Raw genomic sequence first — 23,353 nt, forward strand, 5'->3', positions numbered from 1 at the left:
GCTTTGCCTGTTCGAATATGTTAGGTAATGTTACTTATGTTATCGTGGCAAGTTTGTCAGCTCGATTGCAACCTTGTGTCAATGGTCCAGGAAGGGTAGTGTGGGAGCCAATATGCATAATGAAGTAAGGGTGCTGTCTTTGGGAAAGAAGAAAGATCAGATTTTTAAGTAAAGAATGTAACTGTTCATTGACAATGTCTTTCCACAACGAATTTGCAGCTCTTTCCATGATTCCTGCAACATACGCTGAGTCGGTAACAATATTAATGGGGTCTGTAAATTTAGAGAATGCCCTTACTACTGCAGCCAATTCAACAATCTGTGGTGAGCCTTCAACAATTTCAGTATCTGACAGCCACTCACCTGTCGTCGGGTTTTGCCATGTAATTACAGATTTATGAGATTTTCCTGACCCATCTGTAAATAAAGTGAGGGCTTTAAGGGGCTCATCACTCTTTAAGGGTTTAGAAAATAAATTGAAATCAGAACTTAGTGCTTAGGGCAATGGATAGGAAGTTGTCTGGAGAAGTTTATTAGAGCAATTTGAAAGTGTTCAGATTGTTGCAGAAGCCAGTCTAAATAGGAAGAAGTCAAAGGCAGAAATATGATTGAAAAGTCTTTTCCAGATAAAGATAACAAATGTGTTCTAGCCTTTATAACTAACTGAACTATTATGTCTGGCTTTGTAGTGATGGTTTTCTGGATTGATGGGAAAGGCAAATCCATTGTAAAATTAATAAAGGATCAGATAACTTAGGATCCCACTGAAAAATTAAGGCATGAAATTCAGTGGTTCCCCAGAACCACTAACAGGAAAGGTAACATAGGGTCCATCCAGTGTGCTTGGTGGGTTTGTATTGCAAAAGACATTTTATTTAAGGCATGCCTTGCTTCCTCTGTCAGGTATCTTGGGGAGTTTGGGTCAGAATCTTCTTTCAGGAGATCAAACAACAGCTGCAAGTTTGGGTTTGTAATCTCCAACAGAGGTCACACCCAAGTGATAGCACCAAGTTACCTTTGCATGTCATGTAGAGTTTGTGGGTTCTCCTCTAGTCAGAGCAGTTGTGGCTTTATGGTTCCTGATGAGACTTTATAACCCAAATACTGCCAGGGCTGCATTTGCTGCACCTTTTCTTCTGAAACAGTCAATCCAGCCTTTTGGAGTGCTGTGATGGTATCCTTCACTGTGGTATCCAGTGTGGTAGCATCTTTGGCAGCTAACAGGGTGCCATCCTGTTACTTCATTATATAGTAATGAAGTATCAACACTTGTGAATAAACTTTATGAACAGGAGTTAGTATTTTGGCCACAAACCATTGACCTGTTGTGGGACTGTTCTTCATTCCCTTCAGTAAGACTGCCCAGTGGAATCATTGAAGGGATGCTTCTCTGTTGATTGATGGGACTGAAAAAACAAAATGTGGAGCATCATCAGGATGTAATGGAATGTTGAAGAAACATACGGTCAATGATTGTTAGGTACCAGTCTTTAGGGACCATAGCTGGAGAACTGCACCCATGTCCTCTATGAACTCATTTAATTTTCAGAGATCATGGAGGAGTCTCCATTTGTTGTTGTGTGGTTTTTGGATGACAAAAATGGAGGTGTTATGTTAGTGAATGTTATGTGTCCTTTTTGAAGCTGTTCTGATACCAGGGATTGCAGCACGGCTAAATTTTCCTCATTTAGGGGCCATTGATCTACCCAAACAGGTATGGGAGTCCAGAGTATTCCTCTGGCTTCCCTGGGAGGTTTAAGACCCCCCTGGTGGGGTCTCCAAAGACCCTTGAATGAGACCCAGGTGTCTCAGGGGCTGGATTTAGCTCCTTGGAACAATTTACCAACATTGAGAGAAGAAATGCAAGCCGCAAAATAAATAGAGTGTAAATTAGACTGTTAGAATGTAGAATGAGCAGATTTCTAGAATGTTTGTGATAAGGGACACGTGGCCAACATGGAGAATTGGGGGTGTGGATACCTCTTCCTCCTTCTTCTCCGTGTCATCCATGCTGGGTGACATGCTGGCACTCTTAGATTGGATGAGAACAGAGCTGCACCATGTAACAAGATTGTATTGTATTGGGGGTCATTTGTAAATACCTAGTATGTAATTTAGACTATAAAAGATCAGTCCTGCCTCTGCCAGGCAGATTCTGCCCTGGATGTCTGGCGAGCAAACTGCTGTTTGCTGGACAAAGCATTCCTGAGATAAGGAAGAATAAACATCCATGAAAACCTCTAAGAACAGCTCCTGCAGTCTCTCATTGATGGGCATTGGAAAGAGCTGGGTTCCAGACCACCTGCATGTCCTCCAGAGGTGATCTCAGGTCTAAGGAGACACCTCAGGCTGTGACAAACAGGTTTATTATCTCTCCAAGTTAATTTCAGGGTGCCATGCTGTTCAATGACCCCAGTTAAAAATCCATTTTCAAATGCATGCCCCATTGTGTTAAAATGTCCCTTCCCCATAGGACGACAGGCGTTCTTATTTTCACTATAAAGGGTCTGGTGGTGGCAGTATGACCCCTTTAGGTCCCTGTATCCTGACCAGATGCATGCTATTCAAACTAGTGCTTTCTCCTCCAATCCCCATAAGGACTCCAGAAGCAGGTATGAGTGCCCATCCTGAGGGCCACTTGCAGGTGGAAATTACAGTAACATCTTATCCGGTGTCAGCAGTTCCCTTGATAGTTACCTTTGTCCATTAGGCTCTAGGATACAGGTTATTTTAGGTCTGTTGTTAAAATTTGAGTCCACATGACAAAGCATTCTGAGTCCTCTTCCTCTGTTTCATCCGGCAGCATAATTGCTTGGGTACAGCAGTTCTTTAGGAATAAATCAAGGAGGGTCAGGTCTTGTGGCTAAAACAGTTATTTCCTGGGAAGATGTAGCAGACAATACAGAAGGGAGGACAAAAAGTCCTTCTGACTTTGATCTGCAGTTGCCAAAGACTAGCACTTGACGGGGTCGATCTTCAAGCCCAAGTTGGTTGAAATTGAATGTGTGAAACAGTCAGTCAGCACTGCAGGTTTAGCACTCAGCAGCTCCAGCCAGCCACCTGGTGGAACTGTTGGTGGTAGTCCTGGGATAAGCTGCTGGAGTTTGGGGCTGCAGGGTCTGTAGTGGTGGTTAAAACTTCCTGATTCTCTTCAACCATCGGCATCTTTGTCTTGTGGATTTCTGCACAGCGCGAGGCCGACTTGCACTCCGGTGGAAGTTTTTTGACGGCTGCCTGGGAAAATTACTTTTAGAAAAAAATTGTTTAGCCTGCAGTCGATTTTTACCAGGAACTGGGTATCTCCCCTTTCTTTGTGGACAGTCTTTTTGGAAATGTCCTTGTTGACCACATTGAAAGCATGTGGATTGGTATTGTGATTGTGGTGTTTCCTTTGGGAAAGGGCTCTTGCAGCTCCTTGCCCGATGGCCTGGGCTTGTTCTGCTGCCACGTGCTCCATTATCTCAAGAGGATTACACGCCTTGATCATCTGGAGGAGCGTCCGTGGTGGTTCTCGTGGCAGGACATGCAATACCTTTTTTAGGCATTCAGAGTTAGCATTGGCTACTACCAATATCTTAGCAATTTGTCATCAGAGATTTGTTTTTCCAATGCTTGTTTTAACCCGTCAGTAAATTTCATACACGTTTCTCTTGGCTCTTGCCTAATATTAGTGTACTCCAAGTTAGGAGTGCTGCTATCTGGCACCTGGACTAGTGCTTTTCTAGCAAAGTTTTTAATTTCATTGAGCACTTGCCTGTGGACTGCTGCTGCTTGCTCCTCAGGTTGGGTAAATTGTCCTTCCCTAGCTAGGTGGTCCATTGTTAATGCTGCTCTGGCTGGGTCAATGGTGCAGTCAGCCAGGAATCCTTGCAGCAGGCAATTCCATCCCCTTTCCCACTGGGTGTACTCGGTGGGAGATTGCAACATAGTCATCATTTGCTTTAGATCATGGGGGGTTAGTACGTGTGTAGTGAAGGTAGCCCGAACAAGATTATTAAAATACAGAGATCCCCTCCCATGGTCCTTGCCTGTCCAACACAGTTCTTTTATTTCTCCAAATGTCATTGGCTCCCATCTTGGTTCACCTCCCCTCCCTCTGCGGTATCTCACGGGGAATGCAGTGAACTTAGTTGCTATCTGCCAATCTCCTTCTTTTACAGCAGCTTTCTGGATCTCCTCACAAGGATTTTCAGGGGTTAGAGGGCAAGGTGGAAACGCATCAGAGTCAGTAGAGCTCGTGTCCTCTCCAGAGGAAGAGGAGTAGGCCAGAACAGGAACATTTGGATTAACATTAAGGTGCCGGAAAGGCTTGCAGACTTTGGACATGGGTGCCGCCATTTTGTATGTGGGTGCCGCCATGTTATGAGGTGTTGCACAGGGTGGATGTTGCTTTAAAATGGCTGCCTTCCGGGGTGGGTCTCTGGAGGCGTGGCCTAAGCCGGAAGTAGGCTGCCTGATTGACAGCCATTCAGTGATTGAGGGGTGGAGGCAGGTGGCTGCTTTGGAGCAGAGGAGGAGGATGAAACAGAGTTAGGTGCAGGGTTAGAGCAAACCAACAAGCCAGGTAATCCAAGCTGGGATTGGTGCAGGGTTTCAAGGATAATGTGGTAAATAGGGAGCATGCGGGGTGCATTGAGATCCCCTTTTTACTGAAGGTTGATAGAGCTGGGCCCCAACTGAGTCCCAGAACTTGATGTGCCCTGTATCATCAGCTGAGGTGTCAGGGAAGCTCTTACAAATCCACCTCACAAGCACTTTCAGTTCTTTCTTGGAAAAATCTTTGTCATGTTTTTGCAGAATAAACTTAAATTGTCCATAAATGCTCTTCTCTACTTTAGACATGTAGCCACCCATCTTCTTTTCTCCCACCTTAGGGGGATTAGCTGCTGGGATACCCCTGGTTTAGACTAGGGGTGTTTAAAAACACAACTGCAAAGAGGGCTATGCTATGTCTCTCGTCCCCAAACCCACCTGCACTCCACAGGTGTCCCCGTCGACGTCCTCACAAATTCCCGGGTGTTGTCGAGGTCCCTCCCTGTCGCTGTTTTTGCCAGGCACAGCCACAGTCCAGGGGATGCTGTCCTCCTGCCGAGACCAGGAGCCCTCGGTATCAGCTCCCTGCACTCGGGCAACACTTGTCAGGGGTGGGGGTGGTCCCTGACAGTACTTTTTTGGGTTTCTCTGATATTAGGGCAATCGTAGTAAAAATGAAAGAAGAGTAGTGCAATGACCACGACTTAGCAACGTAAAATACTTTAATAATAATGAAAGTAAATGTGGGACAAGGCCCAAAAATCCGAACACACTAACCAAGGGGACGAGGTCTTTGTAGGACTCGGCAGTCAAAGACCAGGATGTGGGGAGGTCCAGGGTATAAATGTGGGGCAGGAGAGGGGGTGGAGTCGAGGTTGGGATCCAGTGGGTCCAGGGGAAAGTGGTGCAGAGTGGGGCAAGGGAAGGTGGGTCCAGTGGGGCAGGCTGGGTGGAACACTGCATCAGTTGAGGGCCAGTGGGGATACAGGGAAGGGAGAACATTCTAGGGGCTGGGAGTGGTGATGATCAAGTGGAAAATGAGGGTTGGAAATATGTATGAGGCATTAACATGGGCAATCCCATCACTGCTTGGAACTTTTTTTTTTTTTTTTGGGATATCCACAACTCAAGCAAATGACTCCCAAGCCTAGGGCTGGGGTACAGGTCTTCAGTAATGGTTGACTGACCTGGAATACAGCAAACCAAACAAAAAAATTAAACGTGACCAATACAATGCCTGACATAAAATACAAAGTTATAATGACAAAAAATCATTCTTTATATTTTTTATATTAACTGTCTGCAATGTCAACTTTTTTAAAGTCTCAGAAAATAGTTTACAGTTAAAACAGATGTATAATGGATATTTTGAAAAATGAGAGTTTTGGAAAATTTGGGAGCTTTTCATGTGAAAGATGCGAACGTTTTTTTCAGTCTTGCTATAATAAAGGGTAAAACAACGTGTCAGAAGGCACTCTGAACTAATTTCACAATTATTTCAAGTAGATTTTAATAATCAACCAAACTATTGGCTGTAATATAAGAAACTCTTTGGAAATTAAACCAATCATTTGAGGTAAAAAATACAGTAAAATAGGAACTCCAATAAGGTATAATTTAAGATTTATGTTGAGTTCTTCACTTAGAGTAGAAGAAACAAAAATTGCAGCTAATATGCAATAAGAAGAAATTGATAATTTGAGTAGAGATACAAAATGGGTAAGCAGTTGGCTTCAGTTTAGGAAAAGAAAAGAAGATGGCATTATGTCTGTAGGAAAGTTGGGAAGAATAATGAAACTGAAAATACATTTTTATAAAAGTGAATTTATGGAATTACCACAGAATCAAAAACATTGGTAACACTGATGTACGAAATAGTAATGGAGATCAATTTATTTAAGAATGACAAACTTTCTCCCTGCAGCAAGGGGTCTAATGTGATTTCCTAGGAGCTGGGTGGATTTAATCGCTCTAGGTTTGGAGCAATGGATGTGGGACCACAGGAAACACCATTAATGAACTTAGCAGCAGATTAATGAGGGAATCATTACACCGTGAAGAACTTTTTACAGAGATGGAGGAGGAGCATGAACACACACAACAAAGGAGGGGAAAATTGGAAAAGCTGTTGTTAACAGCAGCCTCACCAAGTAATGAGTGTTTGTTATACCAGTAACTTAAATCCCATCCCCCAATCAGAAATTGAGCTTTATCTAGGTTTTTCTGGTGTTAATAACACTGAACTAAGACCACAGAGGTTTGTCTGAAAATAACTCTGGACACCAGTGTTCTAGGAAGAAATTGAAACAAGATTTTTCATAAGAGAAATTTAGTCATTAAGGGAAAACAGACACTCTTGATCAGGGATCAGTCCTAAGAGACACTGTGACTGCAGCTTATAAATACATTGGAGGTCAACCCTAGGCCAGAAGAGCTTTTGTAGCCAAAATTTGCTGATATGGGTGTAAAATAACAATGCATGTATTTAGGCTGGGAGTACAACCCAAATTTCAGAAGGTATTTCTAACGCAAGGATGGGGAAATGTAAGTGTTAGAAACACTGGTAATTTTTAATTTATTAAAATAAGCAGGTGTGACAACCCCTACCAAACAGGGCAATAAACTGCATGCTCTCAAATTACAAAAAATGTGAGGTTTTTCATGAAAGAGCAGATTCATATTAATTGCTGAGCCTAAAGGTATAATCCAAGAAATTTGGTTTATTGGTTAAAGCTTTTTGCCACGTTTTTTTCAGAAATGTGGCCTTTTTATCAGAGCTGAATTATGGATGTTCAGCTCAGACAGAAAACAAAACAAGCCTGAGAATTCTATAAAAATCACATAGCCATGGATTTTGGTGTTCTATTTCCATTAGGCACTGCCAAAGACAAACAACATGTAAAAAGTGAGTACTTATGGGGCTCACTAGAACAAATATTGCTTCTCCTGTTTTTTAAAATCATAGATGCTTTATGAAATATTTCCTGGTGCTGTAGAATTTGTTGTAACAGCCAGCTGGAGCTGTATTGTGTAAAAGATTTCCCTTGTGTTTCTTCAGCAATCTTAAAATCACAGGACCTAAAGACTATTATCATGTTGCAAGTTACTATCTAAATGCATTTATGCAAGACATAGAACATCAGGACAGCTCAGAAAAGAGACACTATTTTGGCATTAAAGGCTTTTAATTAATTGTTACCTTATCTTGCAGACACACCATATCCAATTTGAGTTGAAGAAAACCTGAAATTATAAGTAGGATTGATAATTGTAAAAGTGAATTAATTATCTGGAATACAGGACGCTTTATTAGGAAGAGTCACTTCTCACAAAATCTTTCAAAAACTGTACAACAGAATTTTATTTTTTAAATTATTCTATCCTCTTGGGTAATCACAACTTGGCTGGTTGAAGATGTTTTCAATGGCAAAGGTTTTTCAGGGTAAAGCATTAGCAATAGCATGTACAAAAAAGATATGAATAAAATCTTTAGCAAGTCTGACATGATTTTTAGAAAGCAAGCTTCACCTTGAAGTGCACCTCTACATTGAGTTTTATAATAGCAAATTGTTTATTATGGCATTCCAGGTTAAGGATTATTATTGTTATTATTATTATTATTGTTGTTGTTGTTGTTGTTGCTTTTGTTAAAGCCTTTTAAAACAGATGGATAAATATTACCTATTCAAGCTGTGTCTACTCAGATCTTGTCAAATGTGAACAGAAAGTTGTAAACAAAGCCATAATTTCAGAGAAAAATATTTCAGAGGAAAATATGCAAAATTCTGAAATGAAATTTTATTTTCACAGAAATAGTGATAATCCAAGCTCAGCATTTACAGAAATAGAATTTTTCACCTTCTTTGTTAAAAGGAAAGGTTTTGACACTCCTGGCCCTGATCCATGGCTGCCCTAAACCATCACTTCAGTTTAGAAGACACCCAGTGAAACACATTGCTTAATATTCCTGGTTTACCAGTAAAACTGGGATTTAAAAGACTTTGTTTATGTAAAAGTGAAGGAGAAAACCCAAACTGTAAAACTGGATAACACACTGCTTTGGAAATTCTTGCTTTTCTTACAGAAAGCCTAGTGAATCATTGTCTGGCACATTAACAGTTGAACAATGTTTGTAAAACTCCTTTTGAATATGAACATACAGCAAAATTATTTTTAAAGTCACCAAAAAAAAGGTGATTTTTCCTAAGTGCAGAAATGAAAGCATTGGGAATAATGTGCTGGAAAGTGCTGCTGGTGGTTTTATAAGGCAAGATGGAAAAACACTTAACTTTCAGAAATATATCACCTAAGATGGTCAACAGAATTAAGGTCAAATTGGTAAATCAGCCTCCACTATTCAGTACATCCTTGCAGAAATTTCTTGTAGAAGACAGAATATATTTTTCTGCTGCCTAGAATTGTTGGTTAATATTATTCCAAAACTGATTTTATATTACTGAAGTCTGGATAGACTATTTTTTTAATGGGAGGTATTAGTGACTTGGATCTTTTGCCAATTTTGCATTGCTATCTGAAATAGATGCCTAAGAATCTTAAATCTGTCTATTTTGAGATCTTTTATTGCTGTTCTGATCAAACAGGAAGGATTCCTTCAGCTGTCAGAGCTTCTAATCTAATGGTGCATAGGATTAAAGGAAAGCATCCCATACATTTTTAAAAGGAAAAAAACCAAAAAGTGTCTTTATTTCCATGGTGGCAAACACCAGACAATGCAGAGGAAGGTACAAAACATTGCAGCAGCACCCACAGTCACACCTAATTGGGAAGAAAACTTCAACCTAATCTCTCCCTGGCAATGAGTTTATTCTCTGGACCAGGAAAACTGATGGCATTTCCTCACCTGTGTGTTTGCTGACTTCCAGTAATGGTTACTGATTTTCTGAAGGATAAATATAAACCAGATGTGGCTGCTCTTCTCAGGCAGCACACCTGAGAGTCCAAAATTCTCAAGAGGGATTTTTTTCATGTGTGAGGAGGATCATAAAAGGTAAATTCCTTGATGCAATAATTACTGAAGACAAAGAGGACAAGCAGTGCACAGACCAAAAATAAACCACCTAGAAGTGCACACCAGGACATTTGCTTCCCTGCATGACCTGCTCTGCTCCTCAGTCCTTTTTCCATTAGGTGCTGGCCTCACCACAGAGGAAATGTCCAGTATGAGCAGCCAGAGGATCCAACTTCCAGTATTAAACTCATAAAACCTGAGTCAAATCCTTCAGGAAAAGATGATTTTGCTTTTTGGAAGTGCTTCACAAATATGTTCTGAATGTTATAGCTGAAACATAATCAAACACTCTGAAGGGGCTGGGGAGGGGGGAGGAAAAAGCTTAACTGTTTAGTTAACAGCAACAACAAGAACAATCCGGAAAAATAAAATCTCTGAGGAGAACAGCAGCATTACTTATCTTAGCACACTGTTGTTTGGCTTTTTCCAAATGTTTAGTGCTTTTAGTTCTCTCCAACATTGTCAAAAACACTCACAGGCATCCCATCTTCCACTCACAGCACTTGCCACATCCCCAGCACAAACATTAAATGTTAAACACATTCAGCTTCTGTTCTGGTGTAAGGGAAAGTTTTCCAGCTCCGTTTGTCACATTTAATAACCATAGCACAGAAAATGGTGGAAGTAAGGAATGTCATCTGAAGATCCTGTTGTGGCTAATCAGAAAAAAAGTGAATCAGCAATATGAGAAACATTGGCTGTTCTGCACACCTGGGCAATTAGAGATGATATAATTAGTGTAATTAGTGCCTGAAAGCAAGTACACACACAGGAGGTAGAGAGGACTGATCAAGATAATTTTTTTTTCTGTAATCCTTACAGTAATATTTCATCCTGTGCACTTTATTGAAATTAAAAGAACAGATTTACTGAGGCTCAGGGATTTTGGATTTGGTCGGAAGGGTTGTTTAGGTTGAGAGGAGTAAATGAGCAATATTGTCTCTGTGAATATGTGTGTGTCTCTGTATGCATGTATGTGTCTGTGGAATCTCTAAGGAATTAAAGTGAATTCAGGAAAAAATATATTGAGGATGAGCTTCCAAAGTAAAAACTCCCCTCCTTTTTTTTTTTTTTTTTTTTTTTTTTTTTCTCCCTTTCATTTCAGAGATCATAAAAAGTTATTTAATTACCTTCTAGGATTAAGCTCTCTCTTTTCTTATAGAAATACCTTAAAATTCCATCAAGATGCATATCCTCTTAACAGAGGATTGACTCTGGGGTTAACTCAAAACCTTAAGAAAAATAATTGCGTTACTACTTTTTTAAAAAAAAATCATGCCTAAAGTTTCTTTATATTAGAAAAATATTCTATATCCTCTAATCCCCTGTTTCAGACAGAGCATAGAATCACATGCAATTTAGATTACAGGACACTAATTTGGAACAAAAAGAAGACACACAGAAGGCTAAAACAGGCAAACTTCATAAAGCACTCTGAAATCTGTATTTAAAATACTTGTGATGATTAATGGTAATGAACTGCATCTAAAGGAGTTACAAATACCCATTGAGTTTTTGCTTTCATGTTCAGAAATAATGCCCAAAAGCAACATCTGGAATACCTTGTGAACTGCATGAGCACATTAACAGGGGGAGATGTTCTAGTGTGGGAGAAAAGAAATACAGAAAAAACCTATTCATCTTCAACACTTCCTTCCTCCTTTAGTATCCTTTCCTCAAATTTACTCTTTTTCATGCTTCCAGTTAAGTGTTCTGAGAGGTTTATGTTACATGAAGAATGGAATCAATAATTCTGATATAATAGGATGAGAGACAGACTGTCTGTCTCTGGGTCCATGAGGTATTGTGTTTGGGAAAAACATTATAATCTGTTCAGATTTATTAAAAATCTTCAGATCTCTTGTAGAACCACCCATCATGTGAGAAGACACAGAGATGATTTATAGCCCCCACACTGAGGTCTGAGATATCTCTCCACACTTTTCCTTGGCTAATACACCCAAATTTCTGTTTTTTTTGGTTTTTTTGTTTGTTTGTTTGTTTGTTTTTTTGCAAATATCGATTCTCTAAAGTAGTGATATTCATAGACTCACAGTATAATGTCAAACAGAAAATACATGGAACACCAATAATTTGATTCAGTCTGATGTGTTAATACTACTTTCTTCACAAACTAATTCTTAAAAACCCAAGTAACTGAGAGGAAATCAAGAGGAGCCCTCCAGTTCATTCTTTCTAAGTGCAGATAAAATTCAAACTGTGGTTGAAGTTTTGGGAAGGGTGGGTAACTACTGACTTTGTCATTCATTGGCAAGAGAAGAATTCAGCTCTGATTATTTTCTGAGAACCTAGCAGATAAAAGGGGAAAGAACAGAGAAGCACATCATGCTTCACATGCTTTCCCTGAAATGTTAAACATATTTCAAAAATGTATGTTAACTTCTGTTATGAAGATTTTTGCAATAGAAAAGTGCTTTTCTTATGTTGTAAGCTTAGAAAAGATATAGATACGTAGGCAATGTGCAATAACTTCTGTTCAGTGGAACAGAATCTCTCAGGAATGATAAGTCCAGGTTTAGAAAAAGTTGCATTTATGATTGGCATTAACCTCTGTTACCATTTTACCATGCTGGTAAAAGTTTAAATTGATAGATGACATCCTTTTGGCTACAAAAGTTTCTGAGATTTTGTGACTGCAGAATTTAATGTGGTGGAATTCCTGAAGCACAAACATCAATGTTTTTTTCCAAAATTAAAAAAAAAAAAATTAAAAAAAAAAAAAAAAAAAAAAAAAAAAAAAAAAAGATGAGCAGTAGCATTTAAAGACCAAATGAGCTGACAGACTCATTTAAGTCACACCAGCAAACTCCCACGTCTCATGTTTGTTGCAGTCTGTCTTACATTCCTCAGTCATCAGAATTTACCATTTTCTCAAAGAAATTATCAAAATTGAGAGTTGCCAGCAATATTCCAGAGCAGCCCATGGGTTAATTCCATTTATTTTATCCAAGTAAAAATCACTGGTGCTTTCCCTTGATACTTTTATGTTTCACATTATGGGACAGAGCAAGACAAAATGTATGTGGGAGAGATTTAAATCTGAGCAGATATCAATCCAGTCTTCTGCAACAGAAAACAATTTCAGCAGGATGAGCTAAAGACAAACCACAAGGTACACTTAAACTTTTCTGGAAAAAAAAAAAATCTATATTTCTTTTCTTGAAAGGGATCATATAGTCTCGCTATGTATTAAAAAAAAGAAAACCAAAACAAAAACGCGAAAAACAAACCCCAAACAAACAAAAAACAGATAAACCCCCCTTTATTTTTTTGAGATAGGCTTCATAGCATTCGTCTCAGACCAAGAAAGAAAGAAAGAAAGAAAGAAAGAAAGAAAGAAAGAAAGAAAGAAAGAAAGGAAGAAAGAAAGGGAGGAAGAAAGGGAGGAAGGAAGGAAGGAAGGAAGGAAGGAAGGAAGGAAGGAAGGAAGGAAGGAAGGAAGGAAGGAAGGAAGGAAGGAAGGAAGGAAGGAAGGAAGGAAGGAAGGAAGGAAGGAAGGAAAAGAAAGAAAGAAAGAAAGAAAGAAAGAAAGAAAGAAAGAAAGAAAGAAAGAAAGAAAGAAAGAAAGAAAGAAAGAAAGAAAAAGAAAGAAAGAAACAAGAAAAATACTTTTATTTTGAGAGAGCAAAGAAACTTTACTTACATTTTATGACAGTATACTTGTTAGGCTTTCTTTCCTGTTTGAAATGACTGAGATTTTTATGTTTGAGCTGACAGGCTGCCATAATTTGGTATAGCAAACATTAAAAATTCATATTCTAAAGTGCTAAACATGCAAATTTCAGACCACAGGTAAATAAGGAGAGTTTTTAAAGTCATCTTATTAAAATATCATGAAATCTTGGGACAGGTAAAACATTTTGACCAGCTGCTTGAGGAGTAAAAGGCTTCTCTGAATATCCAAAATATCTGAAAGTTCCACAACAATTACTGCATTTGCATGCACAGCTGTGTGGATGGCAGAATAATTTCTGTATCAAAATAGGCTGAATCTTTTTTTCAGACATATTGCTGTTGCTAGGGACACATCCAGAGTATCATTTGGAGTTAGATGTAGAATTAGGGACTATCCACTAAAATCTGTGATTGACAGAAACTGCTTTCAATTTCTGATTAAAGTTTTAAACTTGCCTGTTTTGTTGGTATATCCAAATTATGCTAAAATATCTAAAAATTGCAGTTCAGTTCAGGGGAATAAAACTCTTGAAAGTAATATCATGATAAAGCACCAGTTTTAATTATTTTATAAATTTGCAAAGATTTAAACAGTTCTACCATATTGTCTACAATTAACATCAGTAAGTTTCAGCAGTCTAAATTTTTTTTGCTCTGATTGAGAGGCAGGATATGAAAAGAAACACCAAATTTAGGATGAAAATATGGTAGATATATTTAATTTAACTGTGGCAGAAGCTGCTATGCTACCTATGAAAGACCCAGAGCATGCACTGAGTGACTCTCAGAGGTTGCAGGTGTGGCACAGCTGAGAAATTTTGGCAGTGTACACACTGACATGGGTTATAGTTATAAAACATATTCACAATTAAAATTTAAGGAAGAATAGGCATGGACAATGTTTGAATACCTAGAATTTTACACCCTTGATTTGCCAGAAAATTGGAAATCCATGGGTGATCCTGTGCCTGTACTAAACACTTACTAAAGTGCTGTAAAAGAATGAAAAACTAAGATAAAAAGTTAAAGTTTTAATCTGGAATACTGGATTAAATAAGAATGTTAAGAATTTTTGAGAATGACAGCAAGCTCTGATGGATTTATATTCTTGTCTCATGCATCTCCTTAGTGAATTTTTGGAACAAGCTACTGAGGTGTCACGATGGAGAGAAGTGTCAGCCAGCCAAGATGCTGAACCAGTCAGATCAGGAAACAAATTCACTTTTCCACCCACAAGACAGATTTCTTACTCAAAGTGAAGGAGAGATTCACAGCACTAAAGCTGACTCTGTAAGATTCACAGCAGTACAATAAAGAGAAAACTTTTCCTTTACACCCATGGGAAAAAATGTCCCAGTTGAGAGCTATAAACCTGGCTGCAAAATTTAAGGTAAGAGGCAAAATCGTGTTTTAATTAAATAATTAATAATTTAATTAAATATTTCAGAGATTCCAGTTAAACACCATCTAAATATATTTGCAAAGTGGTGATCTGGTGTTGCTAAAGAAGGAATTAACTTCTTCTGCCACATGGCAGTTCTTGCATGGCCCCAAAAATTCAGGTACCTGTGACCTGTTATCTGCTGAATGAGGCATTTCCTCCTCTGTGATTTTTGTCCATAAGGTTAAAATTACCTAGCTGAGAGAAAATGCAAACCAGAAAACCTGGAGCCATTTAAATCAATGTGAATTTCACAAGAATTCATTACAAATGCACGTTTTGATCGCATCTAAAACTCTTTCAAGTTTCTTCTGAGCCCAGTAGTCACAGGATACCCCTCCTCTATCAAATTAAAAAAGTTTAAAAAGAAAGATTATTCCTTTATTAGATGAACCCAAATGTGATAATTTTTTTTCTCCCTTTTCTCAGCCTCACATAGGGCCACCTGTGAGGCACCATGTGAGTTTTCTATCAGTTTGACCTCTTTTAATTCTGTGTTTAATTTGTTAATATATTCTGTATTTTCCCTACAGGTTAGCTGTAGATCTGCAAGCAGCTGAATAGGAAAAGGGGTTTCTGGCATTTATATAATATTTGGGAAGGTTAGAGCACCCCTAATCATCAGAGAATGTGTAAAGCAACAAAATCTCCCTTGTCTGTTCACCTGGTAAAACCTCTGACATGAACAGAAAATGGAACCACATTGGCATCCTACCATGAAGATAATTGCAAATAATTTTACCTATTCCTAATGGACTGAGGAGGATTTTTATTTTTTTTTTATTTTGTTTGTTTGTGGTTGGTTTTTGTTGTTGTTTTTGTTTGTTTGTTTTTGTTTTTGTTTTTTTTCTTGTGGAATTCAAGCCTGACCACCAGCTGAGTGAAATGCTTGGTGGAAAAATGCCTGGTAGAAAAAATGATAATAAAGTGCTGGGTAACTTATGCTGTCTTAACCTGCATGAGGATATTAAAGACCAGTTTCTAAAAGATAAAATAATTCAGCAATCTGTGAAATGCACTTATAGTCTTTACACAAAAATTACTTTTAGGATATTACCTTGCATTGAATCAGGGCCTGGCTGCTATGTAGAATATTCTCAAGTCTTTTCTTTTTTATTTTTTCCCTTCTCAAGCAATGAAAGAACAATTTTTTTTTTTTACTCTTTTCTGGCAAATCACACATTTCCTCTTCTACTGATGGAACTGTCCTGTTTTTAAAAAGTCTCATTCAATGGAGCATTATGTGATAATTTATACTGCAATATCATAGCTAAAAGCATCTCCTTGCATGTAACTTTATAACTTTTTGCTTTCATCAAAGCAGAGTTATAGGAAATGTGGATACAAGAGTTCCCTGGAGTCATAAATATTACAAGGAATCGAGCCCTTGACTGGATTGACTTCAATATCTATGAAACAGCAACAATAAAATGTTTCAGCAATTTCTTCATACTGACAATTTGAGTCAAATATTTTTCATCAGGTACAGGTTTCAATTCTGAATATTAAATCGAATAAATAAGTCTAAAGATGAACAAATTAAGTGCTATAAACTGAACAGATTAGGTGAAATAAGCCATGAACAGCAGTAGCTCTCAAGAGCCTTGATACATAATAATTAATTTTTAAAGTTCATTATGTTGTTTTCCTTCTGAATACCTTGAGGTAAAATGGAAGAAAGCACTGGTATAAAATTTAAAAAAGGAGGATTTTCTTCTTTTCTGCAGGTGAAGGATTTAACATGAGCTGTAAATTTAGTCATGGAGAGATAATTCAGCCACTGGTGGGAACAGGTTTCTAGTTTTAGATTCATCCAACTTGGTAATGAGAAGTAGCAGAGAATAAGTCTTGTGAATATTTGTTAATGACTGTATGAAAACAATAAATTATAGAGAGTTCAGTCCCCACAGAAATGGTGAGACTTGTACATTATTTTGCTTTTTTTGCCTTCCTGAAAGAGAGTCTTTTGCTTCTAGATTTAAAACTTGGGATATGGATATTAATACTGTGATGATAAAAAAATAAATAAAGAGCACCTTCATCTTGCAACATGATTTTTTTTTTTAGTTTAAAAACTGCAACCAAAAAAATAACATCTAAAAGCTGTTAAAGCTATATTTTTGTAAAAAATAGAATTTAAAAGTTCAAAGATAAGCTGTTACCCCAAATATTTGCTGGTGACAGGGGTTCAGGTGTTTTTCACATAAGACATGTGATAAATGCTGGTGAGAGCCCACACTCCATTATTGTTTTTATTTAATATAATCCATGTAAAAAAGAAACCTAATGTTGTTCTTTGGCTCTGATTTTCAGTTTTGGAACATCTCTAGAGTTTTAAACTACCACTAATTCATAAGAACAACATTAAAAATTGTGGGGATTTAATAAAAAAAAAGCTAATTCAGTTTCTTCAAGGAATTGACTGTTATGGATTGGTCTAAGAGCTCTTGCTTGGGTTAATTAATGTGCAAATCAGGATTAAATTTGACCTCCTGACATGACTTTGGCATCCAAGAAGAGTCTAGTGAAGTACCAGCATTTGAAAAGAGAAATAAAAAAAAATACTAATATTATATTTTAATATTGGTAATTATGTAATATATAGTTATATATTTTAATATCTTATATTTTACAAGGCCCAGACACTTTAGTCAGTGTGTTGAGACCAAAGGCTGCTCTGTTTCTCTCTGGTCAAACACTGCTTGGTGAAATGTTGGTTTGCAATTGGCCAGAGTGCCTGATGTGATTATCAGATGTGCACATGTATAAAGGTCTGGCACCCAAAGCTGAAACAGATCTGAGGTTCTGGCTTTTTCTCTAAAACATCACCTGAATAAAGCTGGAGGGAGTTCAAGAAATCAAAGGGTCAGCACAGGAGGAAGATTTCTTTCAATAATAGAAATAATGTGTTTTTTTCAAGTAGTTTTTTTTGGTGTTTTTTGGGTTTTTTTGGTTTCTTTTTGTTTGTTTGTTTTTTGTTCTTTGGTGTTTTTTTGGTTTTTTGTGCTTTTTTGGTTTGCTTTTGATTTTTGTTTTTTTTTTTTAGTCTTGTAATATTTTTCTGAAAAGTCTAAAAAACAAACTTATGTGGGAGTAAAGCAATGCTGCTTTTATTGGGGAATAAGATACAGCAGGCAGATAATCATCCCAGATAATTAACTAAGAAACCTTTCAGCAACAGAAACCCCAAAATTCTTGACATTTGGGATGAAACATTGGTTGGATCATTTCAGCTCATAGAGAGACACCACAATGTGAGTGAACCTGGAGCTGCACCAGTTGGATTAGGAAAGGAGAAATACTTTAAAAGCTCTGGGGGTCAATATAGAGCCAGAAAAAGTCAGGAGTGATGGCAAAACTGGCACATCTCTCCATCTAGGAAGTCAGCAATTATTTCAAAGGTCAGATGTTCATCTGTATTATTTTAATGCATTTTCTGAGAAATGTTTTTCTTCCAAAAATGCAAACCTCCCAGTTTGTGCCAGCATTGTTCAAGTCGTTCAGAAAATGGTGTGAGTGTGGATAGAAACTGGTCCTGCAGAAGTGAAGGATCCAAAGATTCCTGGAGGGAGTCCTTGAAGGGACTTTCTCAGGTAGGAATGAATTTGCCAGTCTAGCCATGTAAATTCTGCCATAAATGTGATGTTTTCTCATTACAATTTCCCTTAGCCCTATTCAGTGAACTGAGTGCTTCCCCCAGACCATCTTTTGTTTTATTTCACTATTTGACTCCTTGGTACAGATAAGAGTACATGTTAATCACGTGAAGGAAATAAAACAGACTTTTTAGAGGATTACTTGGCTTAAGGAACTGTTAAATGTTCTGATAAAACCAGGAATACAGGAATAACATACATCTTCCTTTCCTAATTTCTTTATTGTTCAGAAACATTCTCAGTTCAAAAGCAGCTTCTGGAGATCCTCTTTTCTTTCTTTTTGTGGTGTGTTTTTCTTTTTTTTTTTTTTTTGGTTTTGTTTTATTGTTTGGATTTTTTTCTGTGTTTTTTGGGGGTTTTCTGGGGGGGGGGTTGGCTTTTTTGTTGGGATCTTTTGTTAAATTTTTTTGGGTTTTGGTGGGATTTTTGGAGGTTTTGTTGTTGGTTTTTTGTTTTGGTTTGGTTTCGGTTTTTTTTTATTTTTTTGGTTTGGTTTGTTTGGTTTGTTTTGTTGTTTGGGGCGTTTTCTGGTTTTTGTATTGTTTTGATTTTTTGGGGTTTTTTTGCTTAATTTTGTTTTGTTTTGGGGGTTTGTTTAAATTTGTTTTGTTTTGTTTTGTTTCTGTGGCATTCTTTTGGTTTTTGAGTTTTTTGTGGCTTTTTTTTTTTTTTTTTTTAATTTAATTTTAGTTGTTGTTTGGTTTTGGTTGCTTTATGTTTTCATTTTGGGTTTGGTTTTTGTTGGTTTTGCTTTTGTTTTTTTGTTTGTTTTCTTTCATATGAAGTTTCCCATGAGTTTGAAGATGCAGAATGTTTTTCAGAATATTCTCCAGAGTTCAATTCCTGAAGAGGGGACCTTTATTCTTTCCTCCTGCTAAAAAAGCACAACCCCATCAAGCATTTGATTCACAGTTTACTGCTAAAATTTCTGCTGACAGTCCTACTGTAGTGCAAGACATCTTGTCTCTAAGTAGTTTGGATAAAAGACACTAATGTTCTTAAATACAAGGGCTATTTCCAAAAAAAAAATGCCATTGGCAAAGCTGTGCCTGTTTCATCTTGAATAGGGCTGATCATTGTGACAACCCAGTTTTAGAATCAAAACAGATAAATTTCTTTTCAATAAATAATATTAAGTATCCCTTGTTAATTAATATCAAGTTATAGCAGCAGGACCAAAGATTGTACAAAACACATGGGACAGTTATTGCAAGAGACAAGTTTTGGCATCAGAGTTATGATATACAGTAAGGTTTGTCTAACTGATTAAAATGGGCATGAAAAACACCTAAATCTAGCAAATGAGGCAGAATTCAGAGACATGAGCCATTGTTGGGTGTTTCAGCTGGTTAAGGGTCAGTTGTGTGACACACAGATAAACTTTCCAGAGATTTACAGACAGATTTAGAGAAAAAATTCTTTATACAGCTGCCATGTCATGTCATACTGAAAAATATGTAATAAAATCAGAATCAGAAATACCATTATAGATACAGATACAGATTATGCAGAGACAGAATGATACACAGACATATATAAATATATATATATGGATATACAGGGAGAGAAATATGGATATACAGAGGATATTTAGATAAATACTGTTATAGATGGTTCTAATAGATATAGATATAGATATAGATATAGATATAGATATAGATATAGATATAGATAGACAGATTAGATATAGATAGATGTAGATATAGATGTAGTTGTAGATAAAGGTATTATAAATTATGCAACAACATCAGATTACCTAAAGTTCTCAGGAGCTACATGTAAAGTTACCAAAAACATTATAACTACTGCAACTCTTGTATTGAAAAATGTATTGAAAAAAGGGTGCAGTATGTAAGGCAGACAAAAGAGAAAAATGCCACAAATTCATTATTCTTACATTGCATGTGTAAAATAAGGGAATTTTTAACAGTTTTCAGATAAACTAATTAAAATCTGAAATCTCTGACAATTAACACAGTTATACCACAGATTTTCATGTTTTGGAAACAACAAGCTGAAAAGATCCAATGAAACAAACAATCACAGCACACACACAAAAACCTTATTGGTTTCTGCAACAGAAATTGAAATTCTCACTTATAGTTGCCAGTTGTTTCACAACTTCAAAATCAAAACCTAGAATCTGTCTGCAATGCAGTGTAAAAGTTAAAAACATTTGTGTCACCAGCATATTTCTAATTTCACAAATAAAACTCACACAGACACAGGGGGTTCCTGGTCTGAGAGAACAATTGAATGAATAGGTTGTCACAAAAATCTAAACCATATTTATAATTTGGCTATAGATGTAAAAGTTCTGTTTTGCTGTCCTTATAACCTTAGTGTTCATTTGTATTTCTATAAGTTCTTATTGAACCAGTTAATTTCATGAACCATGGGAGCATCTGGCTCTTAATTCTCTTAATTCTCTCCTTGAAGATGTGGTCCCTGTGTGGAGCAAGATATCAGGACAGAATAAAGGTGATTGGCACTATAGCAATTAGTAAAGAAAACCATTCTCCTTTCACCTTTCCCCTTTCTGTTTCAGAGCACAACCTCACTAAACAAATCACCTTTTTTGTGATTACTTCAGTGTCCCTGTGGAACGTGTTTCTCCTTGAGAAGAAAGAAAATTCCTCATCTGAATTTGCTATTTTTCTTCAAATAAATAAGTAGAGAAAAGGACATCCAGATTTCTTCTACAACTCTCTGTAAGTAAAGCTATGAATTTTATGGTGGCCATCCTTAGAAGAAATAAAAATTACCTTCTGTCTAGTCTGCTAGTATCTAGCAGAAAAGACATAAGGGCATAGAGTTCTGTCTCAGAGCAACAAGATAAACTCAGTGACCTCCTGAAGTCTGCACCAAAATTTTTTTTTTTTTTTGTTTCTGTGATAAAATTACAGTTTTTATTATTTTGTTTGTCATTGTTCACATAAGTTTTCTGGCATGCTGATATTGTATCAACATTAGTTCTTTCTATAAATTAAGCCTATTGCTATTTTTTTCAAGGCAATGTTTGAGAATTTAGTCATTATTTAATCTCTTAGATTTCCTGGCAGAAGTGGACATTTCCAATGGAATAACAACAATACCTTTTTCTTTTGACATACATCCAAAGATTACATGCAGCTCCACTTATAATTTGCGCAAGGAAAAGAAGGAAGTCAAAAAGGGATACAAAGTTAAAATAAAAAAAAAGGTTCAGAAATACAAACAAGCATTTCTTGTGTCTACTGTGGAATTAATCTTACCATAGTACTGCTCAAGCATTTTACTATAATCTGGGGTTATTTGTAAAACTGTAACCAGTCCAGTAATATGATCATTAATATGTATTCATGCATGGAAATTTATTTTAAAAAACCCATTAAATTAAAGTAATAGTCATATTGATAGAAGGGAGCAATTAGCAGAAGGTCTTGTCAGCATAAAACTTAAGAAGCCCAAATGGAAGCAAACCAAACAAATTGGGGAAAAAAAAAAAAAAAAGAAAAAAAAAAAGAAGAAAAAAAGGAAAAAGGAGAGGAAGAGAGAAGAGGAGAGGAGAGGAGAGGAGAGGAGAGGAGAGGAGAGGAGAGGAGAGGAGAGGAGAGGAGAGGAGAGGAGAGGAGAGGAGAGGAGAGGAGAGGAGAGGAGAGGAGAGGAGAGGAGAGGAGAGGAGAGGAGAGGAGAGGAGAGGAGAGGAGAGGAGAGGAGAGGAGAGGAGAGGAGAGGAGAGAAGAGAAGAGAAGAGAAGAGAAGAGAAGAGAAGAGAAGAGAAGAGAAGAGAAGAGAAGAGAAGAGAAGAGAAGAGAAGAGAAGAGAAGAGAAGAGAAGAGAAGAGAAGAGAAGAGAAGAGAAGAGAAGAGAAGAGAAGAGAAGAGAAGAGAAGAGAAATAAGGAAAAGAAAAAAGAAAATGAAAGAAAAGAAAAAAGAAACAATAGAAAAAAGAAAAGAAAGAAGAAAAGGAGAAGAAAAGAAGTTTCAGGGAAGGAAAGTTTCAGGGAAGGGAAGGGAAGTTTCAGGGAAGTTTCAGGGAAGGGAAGTTTCAGGGAAGTTTCAGGGAAGTTTCAGGGAAGGGAAGTTTCTGCAAAGGGAAGTTTCAGGGAAGTTTCAGGGAAGGGAAGTTTCAGGGACGTTTCAGGGAAGTTTCAGGGAAGTTTCAGGGAAGGGAAGGGAAGTTTCAGGGAAGTTTCAGGGAAGGGAAGTTTCAGGGAAGGGAAGTTTCAGGGAAGGGAAGTTTCAGGGAAGTTTCAGGGAAGGGAAGTTTCAGGGAAGGGAAGGGAAGTTTCAGGGAAGTTTCAGGGAAGTTTCAGGGAAGTTTCAGGGAAGGGAAGGGAAGGGAAGTTTCAGGGAAGGGAAGTTTCAGGGAAGTTTCAGGGAAGGGAAGTTTCAGGGAAGGGAAGTTTCAGGGAAGGGAAGGGAAGTTTCAGGGAAGGGAAGGGAAGGGAAGTTTCAGGGAAGTTTCAGGGAAGTTTCAGGGAAGTTTCAGGGAAGTTTCAGGGAAGGGAAGTTTCAGGGAAGGGAAGTTTCAGGGAAGTTTCAGGGAAGTTTCAGGGAAGTTTCAGGGAAGTTTCAGGGAAGGGAAGTTTCAGGGAAGTTTCAGGGAAGTTTCAGGGAAGGGAAGTTTCAGGGAAGTTTCAGGGAAGTTTCAGGGAAGGGAAGGGAAGTTTCAGGGAAGTTTCAGGGAAGTTTCAGGGAAGTTTCAGGGAAGTTTCAGGGAAGTTTCAGGGAAGTTTCAGGGAAGTTTCAGGGAAGTTTCAGGGAAGGGAAGGGAAGTTTCAGGGAAGTTTCAGGGAAGGGAAGGGAAGGGAAGGGAAGGGAAGTTTCAGGGAAGGGAAGGGAAGGGAAGGGAAGTTTCAGGGAAGGGAAGGGAAGGGAAGGGAAGGGAAGGGAAGGGAAGGGAAGGGAAGGGAAGGTAACGGGGAAGGGAAGGGAAGGGAAGGGAAGGGAAGGGAAGGGAAGGGAAGGGAAGGGAAGGGAAGGGAAGGGAAGGGAAAAAAAAAGAAAAGAAG

General features: G+C 37.7%; 1 protein-coding gene across 1 annotated transcript; it reads right to left on the minus strand.

Moving 5' to 3' along the window:
- Window positions 1-848: 848 nt before the first annotated feature.
- On the minus strand, window positions 849-4,396 carry LOC130265141 (uncharacterized). The gene is made up of 2 exons (XM_056513982.1): window positions 2,698-4,396; window positions 849-1,406 (listed from the first exon to the last, which is right to left on the minus strand). Exon 1 carries the CDS (start codon window positions 4,357-4,359, stop codon window positions 3,565-3,567), a length of 795 nt encoding a protein of 264 aa, XP_056369957.1. The 5' UTR covers window positions 4,360-4,396; the 3' UTR covers window positions 849-1,406; window positions 2,698-3,564.
- Between the last annotated feature and the right edge of the window lie 18,957 nt (window positions 4,397-23,353).

Source organism: Oenanthe melanoleuca, chromosome Z, assembly GCF_029582105.1.
Source record: "Oenanthe melanoleuca isolate GR-GAL-2019-014 chromosome Z, OMel1.0, whole genome shotgun sequence".
NCBI lineage: Eukaryota > Metazoa > Chordata > Aves > Passeriformes > Muscicapidae > Oenanthe > Oenanthe melanoleuca.